Raw genomic sequence first — 25,818 nt, forward strand, 5'->3', positions numbered from 1 at the left:
AAAAACTGGACACCATGGCCTAGCCAACACGTAAAATTAACAATGACAGCTTATAAATTAATAAATGCAGGTACATAAAATTATGTATATAAGTTTACAATAAGTACATACACTGGAGTGAGAAATTCATACTGGACGAAATTATCAGATTAAAAAGCAAAGACATATTTTTCAGACTTAGATGTTTCAAGCTCACATAGACTTCTTAATATCTAGGGCTGGACAGGTCAGAGATTATATACTTTGGGTGAGTTTTTTCTGGGTCTGGGCCTGCTGTCCCATCTCCCACTGCCCTAATTGCAATGTGCAGCTCTGTTCTCCTTTCACCCTCCCAACAGCTGGAGTTTGTGATGGAGAATCAGTTTACCCATCCACAGTATGGCCTGGCTTGGGACACTACCGCTAACTCAACCCTTATATTTTACAAAAAGGGATACAGGCATAGAGGAAACTCTTTGAATTTGTTCATTGCAGTGAGACTCAGTGTGGTATGTTTAAGCACCTTATTTTTAAAAGTCACTCATCATAAAGAACATAAAACCCCTATTGTAAAGGTGACAAGCCAATGAGGGCCACTTTTGAGCAATATTATTTCAAGTTGTAATAGGGGTAAACAATCAGTCAAGATCAAAGGTTAGCTAGCTCATAGTTTCCTCAAGGAATCCCAAACCAATTTCTGATTCATCACAATTTAAAAATCCTTATCCCTTTCACGTGTGAGGGGAACTCTGTGGATGCAGAATATACAGCTTATAAACAGAGTCCCTGACTTTCAGGTTGAAGTTTAAGAAATTATAATAAAGGGAACAATAAATAGTTAATAATGAGAATTAATAGTGAGAATTACAGAAGATGAATTACTGTGTACAAGCCCCTGTGCCCATTACAGGCACTTTCTCGTTTAAATCATACTCCATATTCTTTGTGCGCACAGATAAAGACATAATTTAATCGGGGCAGCCCAGGGTGCAGTTACAAACTTCAGCTGGGTTGGCCCAGGTCCCCAGTCTGAGCTCCCAGCGCTAATGCTCGCGGGCAGTCATGGCCGAAGCGGCGCTTTCTCGTCGGGCAACGAGGCCAACGTCACTTGCAGCAAGCTTTCCAAAGTCAAGCTGACACGGGGCCAATCTAACTCAGAGCCTGGGTTCCTCCCGCGGGGGCTGGATCAATTTGGTTTGTTCGAGTCATCTAGTTGAAGAAAAAAAGGAGGAGGCCGCGTCCTTAAGTGGAGATATTTGTGCTCTTCCTGTTGACACAACCAGAGCCTTGAAAACTGCCCGCAAAACAACTGCTAGAGCCGATTCTGCTGTGACAAACCCACGCCCTTTGTTTCCACGGCGAGCCGAGGCAGGGCGCACACGCAGGCAGCCCGGGCAGCCGCCGCCCGCGGGGGGCACTCGGCGCGCCGCGCGGGGACACCCCACGCCCACGCGCGCGGCGGGGGAGGGGCTCCGGGGGCGGTGCGGGGCTGGGCGGAGCCCGGAGGCGGGCGGGGGGCGGGGAGGCGGCCGCACTGACACCGCAGCGCTTCTGCGCGGCCGGGCGCTGTCCGCCTTCCTGCGGCGGCGTCGGGCGCGGGGCCGAGATGAGCTGGGACCTGCTGCTCTGGCTGCTGGCGCTGTGCGCGCTGCTCGCGGTGGTGGTGCAGCTGGTGCGCTTCGTGCGGGCCGACGGCGACCTGACCCTGCTGTGGGCCGAGTGGCAGGGGCGACGCCCAGGTGAGGACCCTCGGGAGAGGGAGGCGGGCCCCTTGCGGCCGAGCCTGCGCTGCCCCCGCGGCCGTCCGGGTGGCGTGAAGCTTCCGCGTCGCAGGCTGAGCCTCTCCCAGCGGCTGCGGGGGGTGGGGTGGAGGCTGCTCTGCGCTTTGTTTTCTCGCTTGGGCGCCCAAGTCCTGGGCGCGGGACGGGGCGGGTTCCCCCGCACCCTCAGGGCTGCCCGGCTCCGGGAGTGCGCCTGCTGCGCGGGGCGGCGGTCCTTGGAGAAACGCGCCCCCCCCGGGCTTGTGAGGGGGACAGACCCCTTTTAGGACGCGAGCTGTGCGTTTCTACTTGCTGAGGCTGTTTACTCACCGCTTCGCACTCTCCTGGGGTTTTGAAACGGTAAAATTTGATATTGTAAACGAAAAGAGGACCTGGACCTCCGTAAATTCAAGAAAAAAGTTTTTATTTGGGTCAAATTGAGGACATGCCCGGGAGAAGAACTCCAAGAAGCCTTGGAAGTGCCGCGAGGAGCGCGAGGGCTGCTTGTATTGGGGGGGGGGGGGGCGCGGAGTGGAGAAGTGCGTGTGGTCAGGGATGAGCGGTTTCCCGTTAGCTGGGAAGGACCTACAGATAAGGTTGGGACGTCCACCTGTGACATTGGGCAATCTGGAAGTAGACTTTGGAAACATTTATTCTTCAAGGCAAACTCTTACCAGGATGAAGAAAGAACAGGCACTGCTTTCTATAACCGTTTACTTTTAATGTTGAAACTGTTGAAAAGTATGTGTGATTAACCCCATGGAATTTGCCCAATGAGGAATTTGAAAGGCTCTGTATTCTCCTTTGGTTACTCATTTTTAGTTAGAGCAGTTAAAACGTCCTTTCTTTCTCCACATCATCTGGATTTCTCCACCTACTTACTCATTGGAATACGTAAAAGTATAACCCCAGAAAGAACTGAGTTGGCATTTCGTTATTGGCATACTAAGGGGGCATTTTGCTTGGCCCTTTACACACGTGACCTTTATTTTTATACAAGGACTCGTACAAAGTAAGCTTTGCTAATCTTATCTTCCAGGTAGGAAACTAATATTCATAGAAATTTAATGACCTGCCCAAAGTTAGGCTTTGGATCCATGAAGGCGGGGGAAGTGGGATTTCCCTGGACCAAGTTTCCTGTATGAAAAGATTCATCATGTGAGGCAGTTTGATTGGAAGTGAGAGCTGCTGTGCTTTCAAAATGGGGCCAGGAGAGAAGGGAAGCAGTATTGCTTCCATGGGTGTGAAAATTGGTTCTTGGGGACTAAAAATCTTAAGAGGGTACAGTGTGTCCCTCCAAAGCTCAACCCTACCTGACAAAACCTTCTTCTTTGGTATTTCATTTCTCTCATTCTTTTTATGGGGGGGGGGGGGGCGCGGGGCAGAGTATAACAAGTGCAACACTGACATTATCAAGTTCATATGTGTCTATGCAAGGTCAGTGCTGCAAAACTATGGCAGATTGATGGCTGTGATTTGCAGACTCTCCCTTGATAGTATGATCCATCTCAGGAGATGGCACGCACCTGCCTACTGGCTGCTGTGTGGATGTTTATGTTTGATCCTCAGTAATTTTGCATTAACTTGGACTTTGAGAAGTACAAAGAAATAGTTTATATTTTGTTATTTAATTCTACAAAAGTTATCCAACCCGCTAATTATATCAAGCCCTGAAAATGTTGACAACATCTAGCAGCTACTTAATTAAAAGGTATTTTCACATTTCAAGCAAAAATTAAAAGTTAATGTAATTACTAAACATAAATTTAGTTACTAAACATAAATTTAGTTACTAAACATAAATTTGAAGAACTTTGTTTTTTTCAATGTTTTTTACTGGAAAAATAATTTTGGAGGATTTTAAATACATTTAATTACATTGCTATTATGTGGGTATATAATTTGCTAATTTGCATATGTAGTTTAATATGTTATTTAAGTAAACACATTGCATTAAAAGTTATTCAGCAAATACAGATATAAAGTTAAGTTAAATGTTAAAAGATTTTAATTTTTAAATTCGGCCATTCTTGCTGGAGTAAACTTTATAGAACTTATGTATAAACCACAGATATACATACAGTACATAAACAGATACATAGTATATCAGTGGAATTAAAATTCCATGGGGGAGTTATTAGGGAAAAAAATGACTTACAGGACTCCTGTGGCTAGGGGTGATAACAACAGAACAGCTCAGACTGGAAAGATGGGCAAACTCTTATCAAGGTGAAAAAAAAAATTATCCTCCTTAAGTTCTCTGGAGATTTATTATTTTTTATTACTAGCAAATGAACAGTATACTCACATAATAGAAAGTTAAAAATACAAAAGGTTATACAGTGAAAAGTCAAGCTCTTTCCCAGCCTTGTCCTCCAGCTACGCAGTATGCCTTCCTGGAGGCAACCACCGTTTCCCACCTTCTATGTGTCCTTCTAGAGAAATTGTCTGTGTTTCCAAGCATATATCTCACATGATGACATTTAAGGGTGACTAATTTTAGATGCTGCACGTTGATCCAGAAAAAAATCTATGGCACAAGTCCAGAGTAGGGAGTCTCAACAGCAGCACATGTGAGGAAAACTCAGGTTTTAGTTGACAGTAATCTCAATATAGGTCCACTAGTGAAGTGAATGCCAGAAAAGTTAGGCAAGCCTGGGAGATATTTAGTGTCTTGAAGTAACAAACTGCAAACAACAACAGATGTCTTCTGTAACTTGTGTCTGCCTCTGTGCTGGGCACTGGGGACCCAGCAGTGACTGATGCAGCCACTGTCCAGGCCCTCACACAGCCTGTCTTCTGGGGGACAAGGGAAGCAGTTCAGTCATCTCGCCCTGTTCTGAACTGTACAGACCCCGTGGGAATCCCGTGTCCTGCTCAGGCCAGCTCCCTTCAATAGGGACATCGACCAACTAGAGCTTGTGCAGAGGGGTGTGAGCGGAAGAGTGTGGAAACCTGATTCCATGTCATCTGAGGGAAGGTAGCAGAAATTGGAGGTGTTTATGTATTATGTAGCCTTCGAGAAGCGAGAGAGGAGAGGACTTCGGGAAGACATGACAGCTGTTTTCAAATAAATGCAGGATTGTCATGTGCAAGGCAGGCTTGATTTACTCTTTCTGATGCCAAAGGGCGTCAGATGCTGGCCAGGAGAAGTTAAAGGTATAGCCCATCGATGTCAGAATCCTTGAACTCCTTGAATGATTAGACTGGTCCCCAAAAGGAGCAAGTGTCTCAGAGGTAACTAGCTTCCTCCTCCTGTGAGGGAATAAAGTAGAGGCTAGTCAACCTGAGGAGAGAATTCTCAAACTGGGTTTGGGGTTGAACCATAAATTTCCTCTCAACCTCGAGAATCTGCTTCCAGAGGCTTTTGAGGGAGGCCACTGTGTATGCCAGATCCTGTGGAATTGGCAAGCAAAAGTTGGTGCTAAAAAAAAGGTTTTCTTCTCTAGGAAGGTTCCAGAACTGCAGGTGTACTAAGGTAAACATGAACCTGGGGTTTTCCTCATTGGACTGAAATAACATTTGCATATTGGGGTAAAAATGAAATCTTTGTTAGTGCTATGCTAGTTAGTAAATAGTTACAAATAACCTGTATTTACCCTAGAGTCTGAGGATTGCAGAACTTTGGAACAATGAGTGGTTGATGAATGAATAAATGGCTCTCTGAATATACATTTTGCCATTCCTGAGAAAGTCCTTCAGGAAGGGGGCTCATTTGTGCCTTTCTGTGAAAGCACATTAAATGATGGGAAAGCTGGGTAGCCTAGACATGGTATTTGGGATGTTTCCATCTTTAGTTCAGATATTTACACAGAACCTCTTTACTGAGGACAAGTTGCTTTTTCTTGAATGGCTAAGAAACAGTTGGGTTTTAACATATTGATCATATTAAAATGTGGGCATCATAGACTAGTGGTCAGTGTGGATTATGGAGCTTGGTGTACCTGGGCTCATACCCCAGCTCTGCTAGGGCTCTCGGGTGTTCATTCCACAGTTTTTTATAGTACAGTGTGCTAGGCCCCGAGGACGCAGCAAGGAACAAGGCACACAAGGTCTCGGCCTTAAGGGAGTTTATAGTCTGGTGGGGTAAATGAATTTCTCTGAACCTGTTTCCTTTTTTTATAAAATTGACATAATTCTTATTTTATAAGGTTCTTGGGAGGGTGTCAATAGGTAATGCATTTAAACACATAGGAAGTAACAAGAAAACGTTAAGCCATTAGTAACCCCTTTGCCCTTGGCTGGAGAAATTGGAACACACAAGTTATTGAGTGAATATCTTATGTTTTGCTGTCAAAACGTCCATTTGTTAAAGAATTTTAGCAATAATTACACTTGACATTTTATAAAGCACCGACTATGTGTCAGACCCAGCTCTGGGAACTCTACACGTTTTAACTCATTCCTCTCAACAACCTGTGGAGGGGTTTTTATTATGAATCCCATTTTCCAGTTGTAGAAGAGTAAGGCTCCGAGCTCACACAGGAGCGGTTCACCGCCGTGTGCGGTGGAGCTGGGATTCGAACCCTGGCTGTGTCCGGAGCTCAGACTCTCAGCCTGACAGGTTGTGGAATCGCTTGACTGAAATAGTAAACTTGTTCCCTGATTTTTAACTTTTCTAATTGGAAACCAGGAATACGTATGTTAAGTGATACCTGGCTTGCTGTTTTTGCTAAATCACACATATTTTAATGAATAAAAGGCACAGAGGAACGTTTTGTGACAGTGACGCTGCGATTTTAAGTAGACAGTGGCTGTCGTCTCCTGCAGTGCAAATACACTTTCATTGGACACAAGGAGAATAAGCCACTCGCCGTTCCTTTATTACTCACCATTTTTACCGTCTTTGGCAGCACCCGAGCGGGCAGGCAGAGCTGGGCATTTCACTCCCTGGCCTGTGCTTTTCTTAGCGGGCAGACTGCCAGCACCTCCTAAGGCGAGAGCGCAGGCATTTGGGGAACGCCTTTGCGAAATGACCTGTACCTGATAGGCATCAGGTATGCTCACAGTTGGGGAAAACATGACTTTAAAAGTCCAGGGTGGCTCCACCATACCATAGAGTAGAACTTAGCGTATTCAGATTCATTATCAATACCTCCATCGCAAGAAATTAGAATCATAGAACTGAAACTGGGTGGGACCTTGGGTGATCATCTTACCTGAATCCCTCCTTTTGTGGAGAAGGAAAGTGAGAATGTGAGCCTAGGCAGACTTTCTACTCACTTACCTTCCGTTTTCTCCATGAAATACATAGGTTAGTAGAGCCTTGAAGTCACACCGTGGAGTTCTAAGGCTTACCTTGAAGTGAAGTCTGGAAAACTCCCCCAAGAGTCTGGAATACACAAAAGAATGAGTTGCTGTTACTGATGTGATTTGTATTCATGCTTTTTAAAAATTTTTTTATTGGGTAGGAGTTGTTTTCTTAGGATATTTAATTTAAAAAGATTTAAATCACTTTATTGAGGTATGTTGATCATATAAAAATGCACACAGTTAATACATACACCTTGATGAGTTTGGAGATAAGTATACACCTGTGAGACCATCACCACAAGCAAGGCCATAAACGGGATATTTAAATTTTTAAGTTCCACACATTATATCTTCACAATTAGGGGTATTGTTTAAAACCTCCCCCCCCTTTTTTTGGCTAATCTTTGGATCTGGGTGTGATTCACAGCTTATTTTCCCCCCCTCAACCCTCGCTCTTTTCTCAATAGAATGGGAGCTGACCGACATGGTGGTGTGGGTGACTGGAGCATCCAGTGGGATTGGCGAGGAGCTGGCTTACCAGCTGTCTAAACTAGGAGTTTCTCTGGTGCTGTCGGCCAGAAGAGTGCATGAGCTGGAAAGGGTGAAAAGAAGATGCCTTGGTAAGGAAATCTGAAACAGCAGCAGTGCTTCTTAGAAATAAATCAAAATCCAAACCCAAAGACAGTTTGGGGAATTTCAGCGGCAAAAGTGGGATTTTCCCGGGCAGTCCACTCTGGTTCCAGATGCTCCAGGTGTGTTCACCCAAAGCCTCTTCCTTTGTCATCCCTTAGTTAGCTGCCCTTGCCTTTTTCTTCCCTTTTTCTGCTGCCTTTCTATTTTTTTTTTGGTACTGTCTCTTGGCATCAGGGAGTGACCACCAATTCTCTCAAATGTTGGTGGATTTTTAGGAACCAAATAAATGCCTTATATTTTTGTTTTAAAGAAGGAAGAGTTTGGTTTTTATGTATGACAGACATGTATGTAACCATAGAAATTTAATTAGAAAGGATTCTGACTCATTCTGCTAAAATGTCCGATGTTGAAGTCATATGAGACGGTATAAGATTGTTGTTATAAAGGATGAAAGAACAGGAAGTGAATTAAGTGTAAAAAATACAACTTGAGATATTTTTCCTATTAATATCTAGGGTGACACCATTTATTTTTGTTTGGGTTTTGGTATAGTTCTGTTCACATTGAAAGCAGCCTTAAGTAATAAAGTTATTACTTCTCATGGACATTTATTATCTAAACTGAGATAATTTTGAATTTGCTAGCAGACCATTTATCTGGTCATCTACTTACCATACTTTAGAAATCTTTCTTTCACTTTGCTGATGGAACTAACCACGCAGCCATGCAGAACAGTTGCCAAAGCCACAAGGGCTCTTTCAAGATACTGCTTTCAAAGGCCTCTTGTGTTTCTGCCCTGGGCTATTTCCTTTTTTGTTGTTGTTTTTGGTTAATCCTCACCCTCGGATATTTTTCCCATTGATATTTAGAGAGAGTGGAAGGGAGGGAGGAAGGGGGAGAGAAAGAGAAGGAAAGAGAGAAACATTGATTTAAGACACAGTGATCGGTTGCCTCCTGCACCCACCCCAACTAGAGCCAGGGATGGAACCTGCAACCCAGGTATGTGCCCTTGAGTGGGAATCGAACCCTCAACCCTTTGGTGCATGGGGGGGGGGGGCCGGCGCGCGGGATGCTCTAACCACTGAGCACACTGGCCAGGCCTGGGCCATTTCTTATGGTGGTTGCTTTCCACTGTTGAGACTTGCAAGCCTTATACTGGCAGAGATGAACTGTGTCAACACTTCTTAGTGGGTATGAGGCTGATTGTTTTTCTTATATCTGTGCAAACTGGTGCAAACTTTTCTCTTTCTCTTGAAATACTTATTGTTTCACAGTTTACTCTTTTGCCCATAAAGCCTTTATATTCCTTTATTTTTCTCTACTTGTTTGTTTTTTTCTTATTGGCATTACTTGTTGCATTCCAAGGTTAGAGTTCAAGAAAATTAGTTTCAGTTTTCTTTTTTTTTTTTTTTTTAATCCCCACCTGAGGATATTATTTCCATTTGATTTTTTCAGAGAGAGTGGAAAGGAGGGGAGGATGGAGGGAGAGAGCAAGAGAGAGAGAAGAAACATTGATGTGAGAGAGAGAGACAGATTGGTTGCCTCTCGCACACAATCCTGGGAGGCTGGGGATCAAACCTGAAACCCAGATACGTGCCCTTGACCAGGAATCAAACCCGTGACCCTTTGGTGCATGGGCCAAGATTCTAATCACTGAGCCATGCAGGCCAGGGCTTGCCTTTTATTTATTTTTTAAAAATGAACAGAAATAGAAAGGGCCATTACAATCCAACATGTTTCCTGGTTGGGAAGTCCAAGATTATGTAATTTTCCTTGTTTGCCTCCTGGGATCCTTAGCCTCTGGAAGCGTCTATGTGTCATGTCACTGGAGAGCTCTGAGCTTCTTACTGATCTTCAGCATAAACTTTGTTTTTCAGTGTGTGTTAAAGAGCAACTAACTTTGTAAACCTATCATAAAACAAAAGCACCTCTTTAAAGAAATTGCTCCAAAATTATTTTTTTTGGAATGTAGTATAGTCTTGATTTCTTCTAGTCTGTTCCAATGTTAGACTGTTTATGTACAAGTTGAGGAGAGCCAGTCTACTTCCTGTGTTCCCAGCCAGCTTTTTGTCCGATAAGACGTTGCCGTATTACCACCAGTCCTCTTCTTGATCACCGAGAAACTCTTCTACAGGGCCGCTCAGAAATGAGTTTGTTGCCAAGTCTGGTTGTAGGATGTGTGTTGAACTTCATGCAGGTAGCAAGGAGCTTGAATGAACTATTGCACGACTTCCACACTAATTTTTGAGTGTCTTTATTTAGAGAATGGCAATTTAAAAGGAAAAGATATACTTGTTTTGCCCCTTGACCTGACTGACATAAGTTCACATGAAGTGGCTACCAAAGCGGTTCTCCAGGAGTTTGGTAAAGTAAGTAGCATTTTGAATTGATAAGTTTTGCTTTGAAGTAGCTGCAAAAGAGATTCCCATCTGTGGTGCTATCATTAAAAGGGTTTTAGGCAAATGGGTCCATGCAGTGAGATCAAGGCCCATGAGTTTGGCCTCTTAATCTCTGAATCTTTGGCTTTGTGAAATTAGTACTTTTAACACCTTAACAAGTACTAACTTCTCCATGTAGAACAAAAGAAGCTAAAAATACAGTGCCTTTTATTTTTATGACATTTACTACTTTCCATAAAGAGTCACCTAAAATAGGAATTTAATTCCATAGGTGAATTCTGTTTTTTATTTTATGTTTTTATTACTGACTTCTGCAAATACACCATTCTGTGCCAGTGATTCTTCAGGTTAACAATATAAGCAATCATCCCTAGGGATTCCATCAATCCATCTACAGGTTGTCACCAAAGTGTCCCTTTTCTAATTTTATTGATTAGATCGACATTCTGGTCAACAATGGTGGAAGATCCCAGCGTTCTCTGTGTGTGGAAACCAGCCTGGATGTCTTCAAGGAGCTAATAGAGCTTAACTACTTAGGGACAGTGTCCTTGACAAAGTGTGTTCTGCCTCATATGATTGAGAGGAAGCAAGGAAAGATTTTTACTGTGAACAGTTTCATGGGTATCTTGTCTGCACCCCTTTCTAGTGGATATTGCGCAAGCAAGCATGCTCTTCGGGTAAGGCTGCTCAAACTAACTTTGATAGAATTGACCTAAATGTATATGGGGGATATGGCCATCACTGCAAGAGGTCATTGGAACTGGGCAGTGATGGAGAAAGAGAGAGACCCAAGGAGACCTTTGATAGATGACCTCCTCGGAGGATGCTAAAAAAGGCTTGAGCCTCACATACCTCCTTCTAATTCAACAAATGTGTAATGAGCACCTACACTGTGTCATACCCTACAACAGATCCTGGGGATATAAAGATGACATATGGTCCCTGCCCTCAAGAATTATATAGTCTAGTCAACATGTCACCCTTCGCCTTCTCTTCATTTCTACCACATCTTCATGGCAAATTTGGGATCCACCTCTCATTTCTTTACTTACTTAAGGATGTAGTTTTCCTCCCCATTTCTGTGACTTCTTTTTCCTTTCCCCTTGTACGTGGGATTTATCTTACCTGGTATAAATATGTAAGTATGTCAGAAATAGGAACTGCGCACTAGATGATTAGCCCTGAGCTTCATATCCCTTGCTGGGACTAGCTTTGACTCTATTTACCCTGGGTGCACTGGAAGGAGAAAATCTAGTCAAGGCAGAGGCCAGGAGAAAAGCTTGATTTGGTTTGCTTAACTTATGAGATGTGAATATTAGGAACAAATGAATGTTTAAAGTTGGCTAAGAGTGGATATGAAGAAATGTTAAACTATAACATGGGACATTTTAAGTCATAAGGCCAAGAGGAGAAGAATGATTAAAGGAGACACATAATTTATAATTAATGCTGTTGAAGGTCAGTTTATATAGAATGTTTCACTGTTGGAATAATGAGATGATGGCTGAATGATCATCAGTTTCATGAAAACGTGAAGCTTTGGTTCCTTAGTACGTCCTTTCTGTTGTGGAAAGCATACAGTTGGAGAGAGTGACGAAATGGAATGCTACCCTGATGATTTCCTCATACCTGGTAATATAGGGTATCAGTCACTTCCTGCAGGGCCGTTGGGCAAGTCTCAGGCTGGTAGATGAGGGAAGGCAGCTGCCCCATCTGTTTGGCACCTAGTGTCTCATAAGACATGCAGGATGCTTTCAGTCAGATGCAATCTGAGGTGTCTGGCCTGCCCTCCAAGACTCACTGTTTTATTACGGGATTTGATCCTCTGACACAACGTGGCAGATTGAGACTCTGGTTACTTACACCAGTAGCCGAACATGGAAACCAGAAGGCTCTTTGAAGAGTACATTTCCTTCCCCGATGCCCATCAGAGCTATAGAGTGAACTTGTTTATCAATGAAAAGTTCCCACACTATACTAGGTGTGATTTCAGACAAGGAGAGGTTTTAGTGTCCGGCTTGTTGGCTTTCATGGCGCCTGTCCTCTCTCCTCTTTGCTGAAGAGGGGCAGACAGTTAAAGATATGATTCATTCATTCACTTAGAAAGCCTTTTTCCTGTCCATCTGAGTTAGGCACTGTATTAGTCTCTGACAGCATGAATCCTCATAGGCCCTGTGTTTGTTAGGGGTCAGGGTTAAGAGCTGGTAACTTTTTAGTGTTGTTGGATCATAAATAAATGTACCCTGGGTTAGCTCTTTAGGCTTTTCAGTAGTTAACTCACCTAATAACAATGTAGTCTTGGACCATTTCCTAAATTAGGGAAAGTAGATGTTTACTCCCTGTTTGGTTTAGAAATGGCCAGTATCTTTAAGGCTAGAGCAGGGGTGGGGAACCTTTTTTCTGCCAAGGGCCATTTGGGTATTTGTAACATCACTTTGCGGGCCATCAGAATTAATCAACTTAAAAATTAGCTATGAAAAAAGCTTCTAGATTTATTGAATTTTGAGTGCCGCCTGTGGCTGCCTTGGCAGGGCCAGACCAAATGTTTTCTTGAGCCGTATCTGCCTGTGGGCCAGACGTTCTCCATCCCTGTAGAGTCTCACTTCTCAGAAAAGATGACTGTTAGCTGAAACCAGTTGTCTGTTAAAGTAGTAATAAATAGAAAAAGTTGGGCTCTTCTTGATGAGAGTTTCTGTTAAGTACTAATCCCGTTCACTGCCTCTTGCCCTAATATTGGCACTTTTGACCACTTTGAGGGATAAAAAGAAACCAAATCTGAGTGATTCTCATGGGAACATGCCCTCCTTTTGGAATAGGGATATGGGGTTTGGTCTAAGTAGCGTGTATCAGAATCTCCGGGGGGTAGTTTTTCACCCATCCAGCGCTTGCCTACCATAAAAACACTGATCGTATGATCTCCCACTACCAAACAGGTGAATCATTCCTACCCGGAAATAGCTGAGAATGCTCTTCTTGATTGCCTAATAGGATTGCACAATTACAGTTCCTGCTCTCTACTCATATTGGAACATATTTTTATAATGTGCCACTATTGTCCTTCATAAGTAGTTGAAGAAAATTTCATGCTACTAGTAAACATGAAATATGTGTCTGTATTTATTTTATTCGCCTTTTTTTTTTTTTTTTTGGCCTACTAGGGTTTTTTTAATGGCCTCCGATCTGAACTTGCCACATACCCAGGTATTGTAGTTTCTAACATTTGCCCAGGACCTGTGCAATCAAATATTGTGAAGAATGCACTAATGAATGATATCACACAGGTAAGAGCTTCTAGTTGGGGTAGAATATGAATGCTTTAGTAGTCGTATGTTGGTTGTATATTTCTGTGCCTCAGGGTTTTCCCGTTAGAACTGCTTATGACTTATTTACAAACCTTAACTCATGGCATTAGGAAAATTGTTAAGATTACCTGATAGTGCTTTGGCAGCCAGTTTTAATAAAGGCTAAAGAAATTGCTGAGATACTACTGGTAAGTAATCCATTATGATGTGATGTAAAAAACTCAGTTTCTATCAACTCACAAATTATAATAATGCTAAGAGGTTCTGTGTGGCTGAATTTTTTATTATATTCAACTTACTGGGCTTTTAAAGAAGAATCAGGGTGAAGGAGCTTAGCAAAAGACTCAGTGCATTGTGATATTTTTAGGTTAGCCTCACCCAGGCTTGTGCTTCCCCCAGCTCAGATTACACATAGTGATTTATCAAATCAATAGCAGATGTCTCTTAAAGAATCCAGTGTCACTCAGTAATACAAAATCCCTCTAAAGACCATGAAATTTTCCTTCTCCATTAAGATCTAGTTCTACTGAGACATAAATGTGTTTATGCTTCTATGTAAGTATTCACCCAATTATAGGAATCACGGGACTTGGAAAGTGGACCTGGTTGTTACAGTGATCCGTGTGAGCACAGATGAGTTACTACCTTTCTGAGTCTCAGTTTGTTTATTTATAGAATGGTAGTGGGTTGACTAGATTAGCAGTACCAAAAAAACCACTTTTATCTTTTCCTCCACTTTACCCCCATGGACTCTGTGTTTTATAGAATTTCATTTGTTAAATGTATGTATTAATTCGCTTAAAGATTTTTATTACTAAAGTGATATATAATTATTAAGTACATTAAGATGATACAATTCTAATTAAAAGCAAAGAACCTTCATCTTTTAATTAGCTTGCATAGTCTTATCTGGTAAGTATCTGATTCCTGTTAGGCTTTTTGAAATATCATAGACACCTATTAGTACCTATGGGGTTCTAAGGAGGCACGAGGTCACATCAAAAAGTCACCCAACCAGGTGACTTCTGGGTCCTTTCTAGCTTAAAAGTTATGTGAAATACCTTGGGTAAATACCACTCACTTAATTTTTTAAAAATTTCTTAGACTGTCGATAGTGTTCCAGACCAGTCCTACAAGATGGCAACCAGCCGTTGTGTGCGGCTGATGTTAATCTGCATGGCCAATGACTTGAAAGAAGTTTGGATCGCGGATCAGCCTTATTTGACGCTGGTATATTTGGGGCAGTACATGCCCACCTGGGCCTGGTGGCTGACTGACAAAGTAGGGAAGAAGCGGATTGAGAACTTCAAGAAGGGCCTGGTAAGAACAAGTTACACGTCTCTCAGTACGCATCAGTCTTTAGGAAAGGGTGAAGTTTCCTAGCGTTTAAAAACTTGTCTTACTAACTCGCCACTAATCTCATGATACCAGTACAAAAGACATAAAAAGTATTCTGTCACCCCAGGCATAGCTGTTGGTCTATTATAAATTACTACTGGTCTTGGAGAAAGAAGTTTGCTGCAAGGTCAAATCAAGTCGAAGATTGCCATTTTTCCTTCTGCACTTGCTGTTTGACCAGAGTATGTGCCACGTGCTCTTCCTCCTCACAGACTCCTACTCATCCTACAAGTCTCAGCTCCGGTGTCACCTCCTTGGGTTGATACCTGGCCTCCCATCTCATTTCTTCCCAGGACTGCGTGAACCTCAGCCCTGTGCTTACCTTTGTCAAAGCACTTACTGTGCTGTTAAACTGATGCGCTCTTGCTGGGTAGTGCTGGTTCCTTTGACTTGATCCAGAAGCACTCTGCTCATCTGAGATGTGCCTGTGTCCCTGTGTAAGAAAATGTGCTGATCACTCATACTTTCAACACTCATTCTTTTAGAAAAGAGGAATATTATGAACAATTTCTGAGAAAATTGTGACCATCAAAAGAGTTTAATGTATAAACCGCACAGGAAATGTCAGGAGTTAAGCCAAAAATTATAGATGTGATTATACAAAGAAAGGTTATTTCTTTGGATGGTTTTATTGTTGAAGTATTTCTTTCAGTGATACTTTTAGAAATAAGTCAGTAGGGACTGATGTATAAAGAATTGTAAAATGGGATCATTCCATATACATCATTAGGTAACCTACCACTATTTAAGCGACCCATGAATTGTTAGCCATTTAATTGCTTCAACTTTTTGTAGGACAGTCAAAATGAATTAGTGAAAAAAGCAAAAATGCTTAAAATGCTTAGAGACGTAAAGGTTATCAAACTTCCATGCTGTACTAACCCATCCAGAGCTTGAAAAATCCTGAAGGGCTATACATTTTCTACCAACTTATACTATGACCAGTTTGCTTTGGGCCAAATCATAAGTGTTTTGGTAATGTTGGGGCTAGGTAGTGTAGGGTGGTTATAAACGTAGAGCTTCATCAAAGATTACATCTGAGTTTTAAATTTGGAGTACAGCTGATATAGTGGTATTGTGCCCACTGATGGATAAGAGTCCAGAGGTAACGGCCACCTTACTAGAGAGGTGACACAGCATCCTGGTGCCAGGCTACATGGGTTGAAATCTCAGCTCTACTCCATTCAGTCCCATGATCTAAGGCGATCTAAGGTAAGTTACTTCTCTCTAAGTCAATATCCCCATCTACAAAATGGAGATTAATGATGACAATAGCATCTAGTCATAGGATTGTCATGGAGATTGAGTTAGTTAGTATGCGGAAAACTCTTAAAACACACCGTGGAGTGTTATACTTACTGAGGATTAGCTGTTGATGCTTTCATTTAGGTGGTACAGGAATATTGAACTCACAGATAGTGAAGATCAAAGAGTTAAATAATAGGGCAGAAAGATGATACATTATAGAAATGATTGTTTCAGAGGGAAAAGAAGGACCAGGGGCTAGAGTTTTAGTCCCACTGTAGCAGATGTTATTTTATTTACACAATATCTAAGTGTAAAATATAAACATTCAGTAAATCTAGCATTTGATTACATCTAACCCTTGCTAACAGTGACGGCCTTTCTCTTCCTACTACTCTCTTTAATATATTGCTTATTACATGGTCTTATTGCTTTATCACTTTTTTTTTAATGATAAACTGGGCATGATTTCATTTCCCACTATCATTTCTGAGAGATTATACTTCCTTCTTCACACAATACCATAGAAACTTTAAAAAATTGTTTCTCGCTTTTTACTCAATTCTCTCCTCTGTGCTTCTTTCCTCCACGTTGTTTTCTATTATATATATCCATCTCCTTATTGTGATTTGTTTATAAGTATCTAAGTTAAGAGAATGCCAATATAGCTTTATCCCAAACTAAATGTACTTGGTGATAATATTTGAATTTGTTTCTGTCCTTGAGGCTAGGAACAGCATGTCTGGAACTTTGATGAATCTTTATTATTTTAAGGGATTAGGAACAATAGCTGCATTGAATTTTGTGTTTTATTTTTTGTCTTAGTGCAAATTCTTGGTAGTGGTAAATGCATATCTCGCCAAATGAAATGTCACACTCATCTTAGGGATGATTGAGTTACCTTGTTTTACATTTTAAGCAATATTCTAAAAGTTCACAAGTCATTTTAGAGTTATCTGTAAAATATTTCAATTCTAAATATCTTGATTCTTTGTAATTGTTAAGGCAAGTCAGTGTAGGTATGATATGCTGCTCCAGAAGAGTAATAATAGAGATTCTAGCATTTACAAAATGACATGAGCAGATGCTTACCAGTGATAGAGGAGATAATGATGTAGATCTAGAATTTTAGCTATGAATTTTATTCTAATTTAAGCATTTGCCCAGGTTTTATAAGGATTCTCTACAGTGAATCATAATTATATAGCTCCTTAAAACAGAAGGAATTGTCCAAAATTGGGGTAAATACAAGGAGGGACTGATTCATGTTACTGTCACTTTGTTACAGGCTGCAGATGATTATTTTAAAGCCTGGAAGAGAAAACATGACTGACAGAGTACTTGCATTTTCAAGCCCCTGGAAGGAGAAACAGAAAACATGAAAACAGCCATCTTCTTGTGCACAAACGACTAACTTGTGATTTTACTTCTTAATAGACACAACTTTCCTTTCAATATGTAATAAACAATAAATAAAAGATTGCTATGAGTCTTGCAATAAAGATGGTAATAATACTGCACTCTTGGATAAAAGAGCATTTTAACATACTCTAGCGTTTATGCTTAAAATCTAGGTTAGCAGAATGCTAATCAAAGAATTAAAGTAATCCATTTAATGGAAATGTATGGGGTATTACACAAAGCTGAGTGCTGGGTAATGAGCAGATACAAAGAAATATCTGAATGGTCCTGCTACCAAGGTGCTCACACTCTCTTAGAAGAATTGACAGGGACAAATGACTACTTAAAAGTGGGAGGTAGGACTCATAGCCATAATTTATTAAACACCTATTATATGCCATTTGCTGTACTGAGGTGCTTTGTATTAGCTAGTTCATTTATTCCTCATAAAAGCACACTAAGATAGGTGGTATCCGACTTTATAGATGCCCAAAGCAAGTAGGTGTTACTTTCCCAAGCTCACGGGGCTAGTAAGGGGTAAAGTCAAGATTAAACCCCATTGGCAACACCTTAGTCTAAAATTAATTTTACTTAAATCTTTAGCACCTTCATAGATAACATGCATAGGCAACAATTGAAAATCAACAAATACTCCTTAACTATCTACTGTCAAAGGGGGGGGTGTAACAGGAGAAGAAAGTCATGGTTCTTTATAAGCAGTTCAGTTTATAGCCAAGGTAACATACATAAAATAACTAGACGAGCTGTTGAAGTTGGAGGCCACCCTGGTGGCTGGCCTTGGGAAAGGGGGAAGGTGATGTGTGGGGGAGGTACACCATGGGGTACGGCAAGTAAAAGCAATGGAATAAGTGCACACAAAACAACATGGATATGTTTTAGAAGCGTGGTGATGAGTGGAGAAAGTGAAAGAACTGGAACACAATTCTGTTTATACACGCACAAATTTATGTGCGTAGAAGGTAGTGCTCATTTTGCAAGAAAACACAATGAAAAGGTGAACATTAGATGTATCGTAATGGTTGCTTAGGATGGGGGGGTAGGATGGGGATCAATTGTAATAAATGAGGGGGCTCTTGTACAACCAGTGATGGAAATTATGATTAAAAAATCACCACACCTGGGGTGAAAACAAAAAGATGGATCATTGGAACGATTCTAGAATGCTACAAAATAACATGATGTGGCATGGTGCAGGCTGTGAGTGCAAACAGTTCAGATTTGCAGATTAGTGTGGAAGCTCTTTGTAGAGAAGCTGTGACTTGCACTTAGCCTTGAAAGGGTGGACTTTAGACTAAGAGGCTTCAGGAGATCAGGGTCCAGGGCAGTTTTTTTACTTGTCATTGACTCTACAGTGCTTGGCATTGTGCTTGCCAACATTTAGGGTTTGTTGAGCGTATGTAAACCAGGCATTCTTTGTCTTCAGAATGTCACCAATGAAAACTCAGAGGCTGAAATTAGCACAGAATGGTAGAAGAGGTATAAATATTTAGAAATTATTTTTAGAAAGTCATCTGTATGGTGTTTTTCTATAGCACGTAATTCATAATATCCATATATAGACATTCACTCATCCTCAGGCTCTTTTGTCAGCAGACTGAGACGGAAAAGCAGATTTTGGTCAAAGTTCATTTTCTCAAAGATAGTCCAGAACTGTGAAACCAAGTGTTCACATATTGACTTTTTAGAAAGTGTTTATTATTTTACAGACATCTCATTTCCTAATGATCATCTCCAATGGCCCTTTGAAATAGGAAGGAAAAGGTGTGTTCCCTTCTACCAGTGCTGAAAGTGAGGCACAGATGGGGTTGTGTAAGAGGACAGCTGGTGAGTTGGTAGAAGAGTAACCAGTAGAAGCTGTGGCTTTAGGGTTAATCTGCTGAACTGCTGTGTAGATCAGTAAGTATTGTGAGACCTTAGTCACAGGTAATTATTGACTGGCAGATTTAATAAACATTCTATTATTTTTAACTACTGAAGTATAATTGATGTACAATAAACTGCACTAAATTAAAATGTACAATTTGGTAAGTTTTATCTTTCTCTTTTTGCTTTATTATACTTTCCTCCTTGGTTAGCTTAGTAGTTATACACTTATTTTTATTTTCTATTTTAGTGGTTATTCTATAGGTGACAGTCAAGTCTAAGTTAGTTGGTACTTTAAAATTCTTTCTGGATAATACAAGGAGCTAGAACTCTTTAACTTTGTTAATTTCTGCATCAGCTTTTATGCTGTTATTGTCATGTATTTAAACATTTTAACCTCCAAAATTATTTTATATTGTGACTATTAATATAGATTTAACCGTATACTTTTAAAAAAATATTGTCCACTCCTTGTATCCCTGAGCTACTTCAGAATCATTTTCCTCCTGTCTGAAAATATACTTGTTTCCTTTTATGAGAATCTGCTGCTGCAGGTCCTGTTTGAAAGTGTCTTTATCTCCATTCTAAAAGAGTTTTGGGGGAAAGGCTGAGTATAGATTCTGTTTGCAGTTCCTGTCTTTTAGCAAATTTAAGATATTCCACTGATTTCTGGTTTCCACACATTCTATTGAGAAGTTGTGTCTTTCTGGCTGCTTTTATGATTTCCTTTTTATATACTTTTCTCTTAAGATGTATTGGGGTGTGGTTTTATTTATTATGCTTAGGTCTTGCAGGGATTGATGGCTCTTAACAATTTGATAAATTTTCAGCCATTATCTCCTCAAATGTTGCTTCTACCAGATTCTCCCCCCTCTCCTGGAATTTCAGTTACTTGTACGTTACATCTCATGGTAACACTGTGTGTCTTATCCTCTCATTGTACTTTCCATTCTTTTGTGTCATGTTTTATATCAGATATTTACTTCTGACTTAACTTCTAGTTCACTAACTCTTACTTTAGCTGTGTCATTTCTATCAAATATATTCACTGAGTTCTTAAGCGTGATTAATATATTTTTCAGTCTGAGACTTGTCAGTTCTTCTGTATAGTTTCTAATTCTCTGCTGAAACTTTCAATCTTGTGTTTTATATCTTTATATGTACCAAACATAGTAATTTTCAAGCCTGTGCTTAAAAACTCATTATCTGGATGCCCTATGGGTCTGTTCATATTGTCTATCGCTTCTCTTGGGTGTTGATCATGTTGTCTTATCTCCTCAGGTACTTTATTTTAGATTGCCCAATATTAAATATGAAAAATTGTAAAAAAACTTGGAAGTTCAGTCCAGAGATTTACATTTGCTCTGGGTAGTGGCTAGGTACAAATGGCTAGTAATCTAGAGTTACCTTAACCCAGTTTTCGGGATTACGAAGATTCAAACTGCATCAAGAGGATACTTGGAAGAAAAAGATTTTATTGGGAGAGATTTTATTAAACACTTTTAAGGTTTCTGAATTGAAGTATATGAAAAGAAAATAATTACATGAAACATTCAGACCTTCAGACCATGTTAAATATTAAAATGAAACAGCACAAAGTTTGAAAATATTATAAAATTTAATTGTATTTCAAATATATGTATACATTATGTAGCCTTTAACAACATCCACTATCATTACTTAAAACACTGATATGTATCTCTTAAGTATGTAAAAATTACACAGTTGTTGACTTTTGCAAGTCATATCACCTATCACACATTTAAGAAAGCATTAAAAATCCATTCTCTAATCTTACATACGTTTTATATTTAACAAAGCCTACCACAATCCATTGGGCACAAATATTGGCCAAAAGTTGTAACTTTTATGTTAGACATAAGGTTTTTTGTGTTTTTTTTTTTTTTAAACCATTAGGATAGGTAAGAGAACCAACTTTATAGAGCTTAGCTTTTCCAGGCATCTGACTTGTGGGAGGAGAGAGGAAAAGTCAGCGAAGTTTAAAAAATCATTACTCTTCTAGAATGAAAAAAATAAAGACATCTCATCTGATGACATTTACAAGTAAATATGAGCTCTAATACAAATGTATATGGAGAGGATTTGAAGAATAAATTGGATATCCCAGGGGAGGATCAGCTGCTTGTACTGTAAGGTTTCTAAGAAGTAGTGGATGAGCTTGTATACTATAACGTTCCTCGTCGTCATTTGTGGCATAAAGCAATTCCCATGAAAGATTGGCCCACTGACCTCTAACGGCTTCAGCATTTAACTTCCCAACTTGTATCAATAATTCTTGAAGGGTAAGTACTCTCCCAGTGTAAACTCCCTTTAAAGTATAAAAGGGGTGGGGGAGAAAAAAAAGATTATATTCAGGCCTTTATATTTTATTTATAAACTTAGAAAAAAAGTCCATTGTATTGAGGCAAACTTAAAAAGTGTTGTATTAAATTGTACACACAGGAGTTGCTTGTCTTCAGAATTAGGAGTCAACTCTATTTGGTAATTATGTGAATAAGTATGAGAGAGAAAATTCCCTGACAGCCATTTCACTCAATGAACAGAATAGCAGAATCTCACTACTTCTCTTTCCTTCTCTATTCCTTCATCCCATCTGGCCTCAGCAACGCGTAAGTCATAAATACTAGTCAGTGGACAATCACACAATAGGCTCTTTCTAAAAAACAGCTTCACTAAGATATAATTCACAGTCCATACAATTTACTCATGTAAAGCATATACAATTCAACAGTTTTTAAAATATATTCAGATATGTACAATTATCACCAATTTTAGAACATTTTCATGACCTCAAAAAGAAACCTTGTACTCTCACTATTACCCTGCTATCTCTTCATTCCCCTAGTCCTAAGAACCATTAAAGTACTTTCTAACTCCATAAATTTGCCTATTCTGGAAATTTCATATGAATTTTCATATGTGTTTTTTTGTGACTGGTGTCTTTAACTTAGGACAATGTTTTCAAGGTTCATTCATGTTGAGCATGTAAGTACTTCATTCCTTTATGGCTGAATAATATTCCATTGCATGAATATACCACAGTTTGTGTATTCATCAGTTGATGAACAGGTTATTTCCATCTTTGGCAATTATGAATAACCCTGCTATCAACATCCATGTACAAGTTTTTATTTGTATCTATGTTTTCATTTCTCTTGGGTATACACCTAGGAGTGTTATAACTGGGTCAGATGGCAATTCTTTGTTCAATCGTTTGAGAAACTCAGGTTTTTCAAAGTGGTTGCCTCATTTCTGCCACCATTGTATTAGAGTTCCAATTTCTCCATATCTTCCAACATTTATTCTCTGATTTTTTTTTCCTTTTCCTTTTAGCCATGCTAGTGTGTATGAAGTGGTGTTTCATTGTGATTTTGATTTGGGTTTCCTTGCTGATGAAAGATGTTGAACATCTTTTTATGTGCTTATTACCCCATTTGTATATCTCCTTTGGAGAAATGTCTATACAGATCTTTTGTTCATTTTAAAACTGGGTGATCTGTCATTTTATTATTGAGTTGTAAGAGTTCTTTATATATACCAGTAATAGGTCCCTTATCAGATATATGCAAATTTTTCTTCCATTCTGTGAATTGTCTTTTTACTTTCTGAAGGTGTCCTTTGAAGCACAAATGTTTTTACTACTGAAGTCCTATTTATTTTTTCTTTTGCTTCTCATGTTTTTGGCATTAATATCCAAGAATCCACTGCCAAGTTTGTGAAGATTTCCTCCTTTGCTTTCTTCTAAGATTTCTATGGTGTTAGCTCTTACATTTGGGTCTTTATGCCATTTTGAGTTCATAAATGCATATAGTATGAAGTAAGGGTCTACAGTTGGTTGAACAGCATATTTCAAAGAAGATATATCCCAATCCTATCCCATGGCACCTATGACTGTGACCCTATTTGGAATGGTTCCTTGCAGATGTAATTAAGTTAAAAGATCTCAGGTGGGCCCTAAATACAATGACTGGTATCTACTTGAAGTTTGCTGAGCTTCCTGGATGTTTAATGTTTTTCAATAGATTTGGGAAGTTTTTGGCTATTACCTCTTCAAATAATTTTTTCTGCTCCTTTCTTTCTCTCCTCTCCTTCTGGTATCCTCTTATGTGTATGTTCAGCAGTTAATGGTGTCCCACATTTCTGTAAGGCTCTTTTCATTCATTCTTTTTTCTCTCATGTTTGGATTGCATATCTCTATTGATGTAGAATATTCAAGTTCATTAATTCTTCCACCAATTCAAATCTATTGTCGGCTCTCTAGTGAATTTGTCATTTGGTTCTTTTTTTTTACAAATGATTTCTATCTCTGTTGATAGTCTTACTCTATGTGATGTGAGATTGTCAACATACCTTCCTTTACTTCTTTTTAAAAATATGCCTTTATTGATTTCAGAGAGAGGAAGGGAGAGAGAGAGAGAAAAACATCAGTGATGAGAGAGTCACTGATTGGCTGCCTCCTGCACACCCCCGACTGGGGATTGAGCCCACAACCCAGGCATGTGCCCCAACTGGGAACTGAACCGAGATCTCCTAGATCATAGGTTGATGCTCAACCACTGAGCCATGCTGGCTGAGAACCGAGATCTCCTAGATCATAGGTTGATGCTCAACCACTGAGCCATGCTGGCTGGGCTACTTCTTTTTAAAAAATTGAGATAAAGTTGACATATAATATTATATTAGTTTCAGGTCTACAACATAATGATTCGATATCTGTATATTGTGAAATGATCACAGTAAGTCTAGTTAACATCCATCACACATAGTTAAACATTTTTGTTTCATCTTGTCATGAGAACTTTTAAGATCTATTGTCTTAGCAACTTTCAAATATACAATGCAGTATTAACTAATAACAATAATTCTTTTTTTGTTTTCCTCACCTGAGGATATTTTTTCCATTGCTTTTCAGAGAGAGTGGAAGGGAAGGAGGGAGGAGTAGGAGGAAAGAGAGTGAGAGAATACACTGATGTGAGAGAGACACATTGGTTGGTTGCTTCCCCGCACATGCCCCAACTGGGGGCGGGGAGTGAACCCACAACCCAAATACATTCCCTTGACCAGGAGTTGAACCTGCAACCCTTCAGTGCACGAGCCAACTCTCTAACCACTTAGCCACACCAGCCAGGGCACTAATAATTATTAACTATAGTTACCATGTTGTACAATACATTCCCAAAACTTATTTTGTAACCGGAAGCTTATACCTTTTGAACACATTCACCTATTTCACCACCACCCCCAACCCCTGCCTCTGGCAACTATCAATATATTCTCTGTATCTATGAGGTTTTTAAAAAAATTTTTAGATTCCACATGTAAGATTATTATGTTATTTGCATTGCTCTGTCTGACTTATTACACTTAGCATAATGCCCTCAAAGTCCATCCATGCTGTTGTAAATGGCAGGATTTCCTTCTTTTTCATGACACAATAATATTCCCGCACACACACTGCATTTTCTTTTTCCGTTCATCATCAATGGACACTTAGGCTGCCGTCCACATCTTGGCTATTGTAAATAATGTTGAAGTGAAAACAGAGATTCATATATCTTTTCAAGTTAGTGTTTTCATATCTTTTAGATAAATACCCAGAAGTGGAATTGCTGGGTCATATGGTTACTCTAGTTTTAGTTTTTTGAGGAACTTCCATACTGTGTTCCAGTAGTTGCTGCACCAATTTACATTCCCACCAATAGTGTACAAAGGCTCCATTTTCTCCAAATCCTCACCAACACTTTTAATTCTCATTTTGATAACAGCCATTCTAACAGGTATAAGGTAATTACTCACTGTGGTTTTGATTTGCATTTCCCTGATAAGTGATGGTGAGCACCTTTTCATGCATCTGTTGGCCAGTTGTATATCTTCTTTGAAAAATGTCTATTCAGATCCTGCTTTTTAACTGGATCATTTTTTGCTATTGAGTTGTATGAGTTCTTTATATATTTGGTGTCCTAGCCAAAAAATCATCTCCAAGACTGATGTCAAGGAGTTTACTGTCTATGTTTTCTTCTAGGAGTTTTATGGTTTCAGGTCTTATGTTCAGATCTTTAATACATTTTGAATTAGTTTATGTGCATGTGGCTGTCCAGTTTTTCCAGCACCGATTACTGAAGAGACTGCCCTTTTTCAACTGTATATTCTTGGCTCCTCTGTTGTAAATTAATTGACCATATATACATGGGTTTATTTCTGGGCTTTCTATTCTGTTCTATTGATTTATATGTCTGTTTATATGTCAAACCATATTGTTTTTGATTACTATGGCTTTGTAATATAGTTTGAAATCAGGAAGTGTGATGCCTCCAGCTTTGTTCTTTCTCAAGATTGCTTTGGCTATTTGCATCTCTTCTGGTTTTATACAAATTTTAGGTTGTTTGTCTATTTCTGTGAAAACTGACATTCAAAATCTGACAGGGACTGCATTGAGTCTGTAGACTGCTTTGGGTAGTATGAACATTTTAACAATATCAATTCTTCTAATCCATGAGCATGGACTGTTTTTCCATTTATTTTTGTCTTCTTCAAATTCTTTCA

At 39.7% G+C, this 25,818-nt stretch overlaps 2 protein-coding genes across 8 annotated transcripts in view; one reads left to right on the forward strand and one right to left on the reverse strand.

The window, feature by feature from the left end:
- The first annotated feature begins 1,585 nt into the window (after positions 1–1,585).
- On the forward strand, positions 1,586–17,450 carry DHRS7 (dehydrogenase/reductase 7). 4 transcript variants are annotated; one of them, XR_001602101.2, is made up of 7 exons: positions 1,586–1,718; positions 7,460–7,612; positions 9,888–9,994; positions 10,462–10,701; positions 13,183–13,305; positions 14,431–15,936; positions 17,258–17,450. XR_001602101.2 is itself a non-coding variant. In XM_016198212.2 (7 exons), exons 1-7 carry the CDS (start codon positions 1,586–1,588, stop codon positions 17,300–17,302), a joined length of 1,017 nt encoding a protein of 338 aa, XP_016053698.2. In that variant the 3' UTR covers positions 17,303–17,450. The 4 variants fall into 4 exon arrangements, 2 of the variants coding, with proteins under 2 accessions (XP_016053698.2, XP_016053697.2); XR_001602102.2 differs by having other exon boundaries at positions 14,431–15,161; XM_016198212.2 differs by having other exon boundaries at positions 14,431–14,646.
- Positions 17,451–20,709: 3,259 nt separating this feature from the next.
- PCNX4 (pecanex 4) overlaps positions 20,710–25,818 on the reverse strand; it is a 31,126-nt gene continuing 26,017 nt past the window's right edge. For 3 of the 4 annotated variants that reach the window (XM_016198206.2, XM_016198208.2, XM_016198209.2), the window contains one exon: positions 20,710–21,583. In XM_016198206.2, coding sequence (XP_016053692.2) covers positions 21,332–21,583 — 252 coding nt within the window. In that variant the 3' untranslated portion in view covers positions 20,710–21,331. Of the gene's footprint in view, positions 21,584–24,510; positions 24,789–25,818 lie in introns of those variants that run through there. The other variant, XM_087820091.1, reaches the window with a different exon arrangement.

The sequence above is a fragment of the Miniopterus natalensis genome, chromosome 1 (assembly GCF_054644295.1).
Source record: "Miniopterus natalensis isolate mMinNat1 chromosome 1, mMinNat1.hap1, whole genome shotgun sequence".
Lineage (NCBI taxonomy): Eukaryota > Metazoa > Chordata > Mammalia > Chiroptera > Miniopteridae > Miniopterus > Miniopterus natalensis.

Coding starts and splice junctions, on each gene's coding strand:
- DHRS7 (XM_016198211.2), top strand. CDS start 1,586: ATGAGCTGGGACCTGCTGCTCTGGCTGCTGGCGCTGTGCGCGCTGCTC. Junction 1,719..7,459: donor GTGGCAGGGGCGACGCCCAG/GTGAGGACCCTC, acceptor TTTTCTCAATAG/AATGGGAGCTGACCGACATG. Junction 7,613..9,887: donor GGTGAAAAGAAGATGCCTTG/GTAAGGAAATCT, acceptor GTCTTTATTTAG/AGAATGGCAATTTAAAAGGA.